The 8,400-nt window shown below is 32.3% G+C and overlaps 1 protein-coding gene across 1 annotated transcript; it reads right to left on the bottom strand.

Moving 5' to 3' along the window:
- Positions 1–2,930: 2,930 nt before the first annotated feature.
- Positions 2,931–6,538, bottom strand: LOC127720947 (uncharacterized). The gene is made up of 2 exons (XM_052227677.1): positions 5,264–6,538; positions 2,931–3,214 (listed from the first exon to the last, which is right to left on the bottom strand). The coding sequence occupies exons 1-2, from the start codon at positions 6,499–6,501 to the stop codon at positions 3,121–3,123; spliced, it is 1,332 nt and encodes a 443-aa protein (XP_052083637.1). The 5' UTR covers positions 6,502–6,538; the 3' UTR covers positions 2,931–3,120.
- Between the last annotated feature and the right edge of the window lie 1,862 nt (positions 6,539–8,400).

The raw sequence follows: 8,400 nt of genomic DNA, 5'->3' as shown, positions 1-8,400 counted from the left end.
AACCGAACGGTCATTTTGATTTGTCATTAGTCGATAAACAGAAACTTGAGATCAAGGTCAAAGGTTAAGGTCATTTTCTAAATTTTGAACATTGCTCGTTATCGCAACTCCAAAGAAACCGTAAAGGTTATCGAGATAAATTTTGTTGTCAAAATGTAAGTTACGAGTTGACGCAACGCCAATACATTTGGGTTAAAGAGCTTAGGTGATATTTTATAGGATTTTTCTCCCCTACAATTTCCCTACGGATTGTTGATAACTTCATAACCATACATATAGACTTGTGATCTCTTGATTTGAGATCAACGAAATAACGTCAAGGTTAAAGGCCAATTTGATATAGATTTTCAACAGTCTTACTTTTTTATCAAAATTAAAATAACAAAATAATTTTGATTCGTATTACTAAGAGATTTTTTATTTGGTTATCTTGTGCAATGACATTTTCAAAATCATATACATAACTTAAAAATAAATCACAGTGATAATTGACCTGGCTAATGTGATGATGTCAAATGCGAGGAAAAGAGGACGATGTTGTGGGTACGACAATTGGAACATATGTGTGAAACATATATTCAAAAAGATCAACCAATTCGTGATGGCGTGATGTATAATGCTGTTACATAAAAAGGGAAAGGTCATAATTAGGAAGCTAAAATCTAACTCGTTAAGTTTTGTTCTCAACCGACCCTCATTGTCAATTATTTCTAGGTGTAAATAAAGATATAAGGCAGACTTACCTGTTTCTGTTGTACCCTTTATTTTAAGGACGACGGTATACATGCGTTCAACATAGGCACCAACCTTTAAATTATTAATTGAGAGGACATCATTACATAACGAAATGTGAAGTTAAAGAATAATGCTAGCTTCTTTTTATTCTTTCCAGGAAAGTATGCCTCATATGAAAACTAGTTGGAAAGAAGAGGAGCACGGTTGGTATCCATTGGAATGTCAATTGTTTTTTATTTTCAGCTTAAAATAAAAAAATTGCGGTATACTAATTTAAGAGTGTTAAGAAGGTAGACTTAGCGTAAGGGAGATAACTCTTATAAATGTTTTGAAGTAGTTAGTGCATTTTTGTCATTCAAACAGTTACTTTGCATCTATGTAACACATATTGTTTGGATTGAAATGACTGAATTGTGTAACATCTTCTGAAAAAATATAAAACATTTAAGGAAGGTTTAAGAAATATATGAAAAGGATGAAAAGGCGAATAAGACAGACCATTACAGGTCACGTAAGAGAACATTGATAAAGAGTCGTTTAGGAATGTAATATGTGCAAACTTATGTATATAAAATAGGAACGAAAAAAGAGTTACCATTCATTTTTAGACGAATATCTATTAAGCATCCTATTTTATTCAAAGAGGGCGGAATATTCCCGAGTATAAGTTTTACTCAAATGGATAAAAATTTAAAAACTGTCAATCTTGCTGGAATTTGAATATTAACGATGGATGAATGGATGACTGTTTAACGTCCAGTGACAAATTAAATGCATAATCTGGACGAGGAATATTAAAGAGTCTATATTGAGTCGTAAACTTAAAACATTGTTCAACAGTTTTACATTTTTCCTTAAAATAAAAATATTATTTCGCTGTAAAATTAAGGTCGCTGTATACGAATTTTAATACCAAATTGCAAATTTACAGGATTCAGTTTTTTAATTTTGTAACACAGGCCGTCTTTACTGAAAATGAATTAATTTATATCTGAAAGAAAATATTATTTTTACTTCCAATAAAATTTGTGTTTTGGTTAAGAATGTCCTTCTTTTACATTTGTATTATAGATATTCAACGTTTGCCACAAATCAGTAAAACTTGTGGTTTTTAACGGTCATCGAGCGATTAATTAGGTTATCTATTTACAAATAAGCCAAAACATTGTTGGAATCTCAAAGTACACACGTGATACTGCAAATTTCAGTAAAGATTGAAAGACTTATTGAAAATTATCATTGCTGTTCAATATTCAATCAAAGAAAAAAGTTAAGATGCCCTGAATTGAAGTGAACTGTATTGAAATATAATATGAGGTAGGTATTACCTGTAAAAGAGGACGACGTCCGTACTACGAATTTTAGTTTTATTGTTATGTTGTCATTATTCTTTTTTGTTATCAGATATACAAATTTGTGGGAAATCGTATGACTTACAACATGGCAGCGTCCGTCAACTGAACACGAACAGGGTAATGCGCAGACGCAACTGTTAGAAAAAAGTTAACAGTTATAAGTTCATTAGTATATTGATTGTTCTATTAATTTTCTACTGTTATTGAATTACATAAATATTAGATAGTTTGATACTTGTGTTTGTCTTATTGGCTTCAGTAACCCGACAAATTATGCTTTATATTTCTACAGTTTCTATCTTTTACCTGTTTTTTTTTTTTAATTTAATTTTTTTTTTCTGTTATGTATTGTTTGTGTCAGTGTTGATGTCCTCCGTTGGATCCATACATTTACATACTGTGCATACTTATAGTATGTCTGTTTGTTTGTGTTGTATTTTTCAACTGTTTATGGTGGTAGTTTTCAAAAACATCAGGCAGTAAATGAATTTAGATTTTGGCTGTCAAAAGTAAAATAAGAAAAAAAGCAATACCATGACCAAAACCAATTCAGACGGAAGGATAGCAACAGTCTACAAACTATACACAAAACAAAACAAGGAACCCAATAAAAACAGTGGCCACATGGCCTCGGGTAAGAAAGGAACCCAATAAAAACAGTTGCCACGTAGCCTCAGGTAAGATCAACATCACATGGACTTTGGTGTTGTAAACTTACAAAACTTTAGCCGAAATTGCGTCTATATTAATTAATAATGACCAATGTAGAAATACTTTATACTTTAATACTACTGATGATATGTTCAAAGAAAAGAAATTTCTATCAAAACGTAGTTTATAGATAATTTGCAAATAAGCTGCTTGTTGTATTCAAATTAAAAAGTCTAGATTTTAGACAATAAGAACAAGTTCATACAAGAAAATTAATATTCAACATCGGCGGTAGGTGTTATTTTCTGATCCTCATCCGACCAACATGTTTCGATGACGTGTGCACATGAAAGTTGATATGCAACATTGAAGATAGCTGTTATTTTCTTTTCCTCGTTTGACCAGACGGTTTTGATGACGTATACACATGAACTGCTGTTGTATAAACAAGGCTTATTGTAAACTCCACAGTTCTGAAACAATATAAAGTTAAAATGAGGCTGTGTGCATGATTAGCTGATTCGCTCAGTGCAATCATTACATTTATGAAATGTTTATGGTAGCTGATGACAATATTTGGATAGATTTAATTTTTGTCATCTTCATTGATAAATCTATCAAAAACCTGATAAATACAGTCCTTTACTAAGAATTCAAGGCATCATCATTCAGAAAACTATTATATTTAAAAAAAAAAACAGATTCATTTTACAAATGCATTTTAAATCTATGATACAATTTTGTTTGCTTAATAACGATAATAATTGTTCAACAACAAAAATTTCCATTTGCTTGTCTTAGTCGTGTTTATAGTATACACTTTAATAGCGGACTGGTTCCTGTACTGTTATAAATCAGAGTTTATGGCCAAACTCAGTAAGGACCCGTCTAAATTCTATTTAAGAAGTTCAACAACACTTATTGTTATCTTGATGATGTGTTTTCGTTAAATGATCAAGAATTCTCTTAATATATTGCCGAAAGTTACCCTATGGAACTTACTTTAAATAAAACAAATATTAACAGCAACAACTGCCCTTTTGTAGATTTAGATGTTTCAGTTTACACGAGAAACTCTTCACAAAAATTACGACAGAAGGGACACTTTTTAATTCCTTATTGTTAATTTTCCCTTCTTTGGACGGATTATTAAGTCAGGGATTAAGTTACCACAAATCACTAAAAACTTTTCACTTAATTCTTCCATGGATACAAAGATTTGGTTTGAAAGCTTATTTCAAACGGAATAGCACATAAAAGTTTTTACAGTGATGTTGTTTACCGAGCACGTAAATTTAGATACGATACGATCTGGGTGAACTTATCAATCTTTAAATAAACTTATTCTAAAAGGTTACCAATTCAACACTGTAATTAGATTTTTTATTACTTTTTTTATTAGTATAAATATTGATTTTGTTGTCAGTAAATTAAAACCATATCAAATATTATTGTTATACACATATTCCCATTCACGGTACTACAATCTGTCGATACCTATAGTTTGGCATTACACAAAGTCATGTTTTCCCCGACATGTTAATGACGTCTTTAGACTAGACCCATTGGATGTTGGAGGTGTGCTCTTTGATATTTTAGTGTTAGATATATGACTTTCTTTTAGTATTTATTGGCTCTGAACTAGCCTTCGAAACTACGATAACTATCAAATCTGTACTTTGTGTCTTTCTTGTTTTTAGGACTTTATCAATATCTTGCCACGTCCGTTCTGTGTTTTTATTAGATGTTTTTTTCTACTTTGTAGCAATCTGGTGAGTTAAGCCCTTTTCAAATGATTTTGAATAGTTTGTTTTATGGTGTACTGTTACCTGACTGTTCGAGGTTAGAAGAGGGTTGGCGCCTTCAATTTAATCCCGCCACATTCCAATGTGCCTATCCCAAGTCAGGAGCCTGTAGGTCAGTGGTTGTCGTTGGGTCATGTCTGTCATATTTGTTTTTCGTAAATTATTTTGTTTATTACTAGTGTGCCGTTAGTTTTCACGATTAAATTGTTTCATATTATTCATGTCGGGGCCTTGTATAGCCGACTATACGGTATTGTTTTTTCTCACTGTTGAGAGCCGTACGGTTGCCTATACATTTCTGAATGAGAAAGCTCTGTACAAAAGTATGTGCATGCTAATAAAAGATTCGCTACATGTTGATCAGTCTCTAAAATAGATACAACTACCTCGATGGTAGCGTGCTTACCAAAGGATTTGATCCTTTCCGTGTCAAACCTAGGATTTAAACTCGGTATTTGCTGCTTTTCCGCTATGCAAGCAACATTAAGTAGTAAGAGCAAACACTGGCCATTTCGGAGTTCGGGAAGAGTGCAATGTACAGAAAATATTTATATTTACATCACAAAAATATAAGATTTGTTACAATTGATATGTTTTCTTTCGTTAAGCAAGAAAAGAAAAATGGACTTATAATTCAATCACGATGAATATTATAGTATATACTTTTGTCTTCAGCATTTTTAATATAAATTAATTGCTATGTGGTATTATATTTACCTGTATAAGGACTGGAACACAAGCCATGTTACAGGTTTCAAACGTCTGGTGTAAAATATTCCTCCGTATTCACTAAAGATAATGTAAAGCTTACAAATGATTAAAATTCCCAAAGAAAATGTTTGGATATAACATACTTTTAACATTCGTTGTAACATTTTAAATTGTCGTACTCTGTATAAACTTAAAAATGAAATCGACACCGGAAATCCTGCTTGATTTTTACGATTCGCTTCCGTTGTTTGCTGACTATCAAATGATTTGCTCCTAGAGTCTGAACTATTTTCAGACATATGGCTGTGACATTCACCATCAGCTAAGTACCCTTGCTCATTTGAAGTAGATTTTGAATTTTCTTGTCTTACGTCATTGAAGTCGTTGGGTATTAATTCATTGTCGAGAACAAGAAATTTAGCAGAGTAACATTGTTCTTGAGGTCCTTCTTTATACACAGAGTCCGTTGCAGTATTTGGATTTATTAGTTTATCTTTTGTAATATCGGGTATAAAATCTTCCTTTTTCACCTCCTTACTTTGTGAATTTCCTCCGAAGTTTAGTATGTCATCGGTGAAACTATTTGGCTTTATAATTAAATTGCAGGGACGTTTTATCACCTTTGAAAATATTGCCTGATGTTTTTCGACTTGTACTTTTCCTTCAATCACAGAGGAGTCGGAAAAACTTGTTAGCGATATCTTCCTAAAAGAACTTTCGGATTTCCTTATCTTTGGAAATTGCAGCCGTTTCTGGTTACAATCGAATGACTGAGAAATTTTGAACTCTCTTTTCCTGTATGAGCTAAATTCATTAAAACTTTTGCTTGCTCTCTTTGTTTCCCTTATGTATTGCGATAGTTGTGGTGCTCCATATATAAAAACAGACAGTAACAGAAAAGCAAAAATGGTAACGATTCCGTCGTTGATAACTGGGAGCGGAAAAGTAGTAATTTGAAAGCATGTCAAGATTATACGTATTGCTAGAAGCACTGACTCGACTATACAACACACCAACAACAAATTAAAATTCTTTATTTTCGGCGTACCGATGTGTAATCGAGTTTGTTTTGATAAAAAGTAATGAAGTAAGAAAAAATTCCATAGCATTATAGTGTCTGGGATCTTCCAGAGGAAACTTAAGATTATTTCTGGCATTCTCTTCAAAAGACCATACGGATCAATCAATAAAAACGTTATGGTGCAAACTTCAGATATAATGGCTAATACTAAAATAGCAAACATCAGACGTTGTCGAATTAAAAGCTTCACATACTTAATAATCAAGAACATCCCATATACATAGGCTATTAGATATACGAATGCAAATAAATAGTTATGAGTAAGAAAAGCTTCATAACAACAATATTTCATATCAGTTTCGTTTGGAATACCATACACGGATTGTGTTTGATCCATATAAAAGGTTGTATTGTTGCTTAACATGGCTCTTATGAAAACAATTATCAGGAAAACTCTATCTGGCCCTTCATACATTCATCACACAGTCTGCGAAGGACACGTCTCACTTAACGGCCACAATTACCGGTATTAATCACTAGAAGAAGTACTAAAAAAGGAATTAATCCACTAACAGTCCACAGTCTTGACAGGTATCAAAAGCACATCCTAGTATGACAAAATTATATATTGGTGTCTGATTGATTATCAAGAATTACACAATGTTTACATCTAAACAGTTGGAAATAAATAAAAGAAAGTACCAATTAATGTAGCGAAATGACCAAAGGGTATTTGTAATTAACCTTGATAAATGCTTTCTCCAGTACATCACAAAACCATCAAATGTCGGACAAATACATAAATAACACATTCTGTTTGCTTCTGCATCGTATTTTCAGTTCACCATGTATCGTTGCCGGAAATACAATAATAAAAGTATAAGATAATTTGTCTATAGCAATCACCGGACGCTAGACATTTACAAATTATAGCTCCTAAACGTACAACACTTAATCCATTTCCACAAATAGTCAGACCCAATTTATTGGATTATGGGTAATTTTGTTCCTTTGACATAAAGCTTCCGGCTACATTAAGCTTGACGAGTTCTTTAAGTTCATCATTAGATATTAATCTGTTCCTTACAATAACGAAACATTCGAAAACATTTGCTGACTTAACTACACAAAATGAAGATTTAATCGAGAGAAAACTTCCATAATGAAATTTTAACGGTCCATAACTCTGTAACACTCTTTTGATGAGTTTGACAATGTCATAAAAAGCTGACACAAACACAATTATTCCATACATTGGCGGCCACAAGGGACAATGTCTTATTACGAAACCTATCTAACTTTGTTTTATAGAAATGTTACGGCCAGTGCATCAAAAAGAAATTGGAATTACAGCAATGTATACCGAGATAGCACTTACAAATGAAGTTAATCAACATTGGCAAATGTGTTTGTTGACATTTTGATTAAAAGTTGTAATGATTTCGTGTCTTATCAAAGATCTGATACCTTTACAATGATTAGGGAAAAACAGTATTACATCGCATAGATGTAATTATACGCTATACGCAAAATCTCTCTGAATTTACTGAATTTACCATTCCTATAATGTATAGGCCATTTCACGGACACATTTATTTTCCCACTTGGAAGACGTTATTTAAAAAAGAATTTATTATGGTGCAATATTTATGAATATGTTATCGATGGCTATGTACACATGGGTCATAATTCTGGGAAATCAAACTTAGAAAACGTTGCGAATATAAAAACCGAACGTGCATATAGATAACATCTTAAACGTTAAAGTCTCTCTGAGGGTTTAAAAAAAACAATAAGAGAAGAGGCAATACATCCTATATATTTAGCATGTTTAAAAGTAACAATGTACTCCATTCACTACTGTCCCAGGTTATGGGGTGGCCAAGCGCTCACAAATATGTTTAAACCTGTGACATTCTTTATGTGTCATGTCTGAAGAAAGGAGCACGTAATCCATTGAATGTCGTTGGTTGGTTATCTGCGATTAAATAAAATCGTTTATTGTCGTATTATAGCTCAATTAGTTGGTTTTCCCTTTTAATTTTATCACATTTGGTTATTACGGAAAATATCATACCTATAACAAAGCATTATATGGATGGAAAATTGCAAACATTAGCAT

This window comes from Mytilus californianus, unplaced genomic scaffold (genome assembly GCF_021869535.1).
Source record: "Mytilus californianus isolate M0D057914Y unplaced genomic scaffold, xbMytCali1.0.p SCAF_11, whole genome shotgun sequence".
Classification (NCBI taxonomy): domain Eukaryota; kingdom Metazoa; phylum Mollusca; class Bivalvia; order Mytilida; family Mytilidae; genus Mytilus; species Mytilus californianus.
Note: the sequence above shows the minus strand (reverse complement) of the source record. Positions and strands in the feature narration are given on the sequence as shown.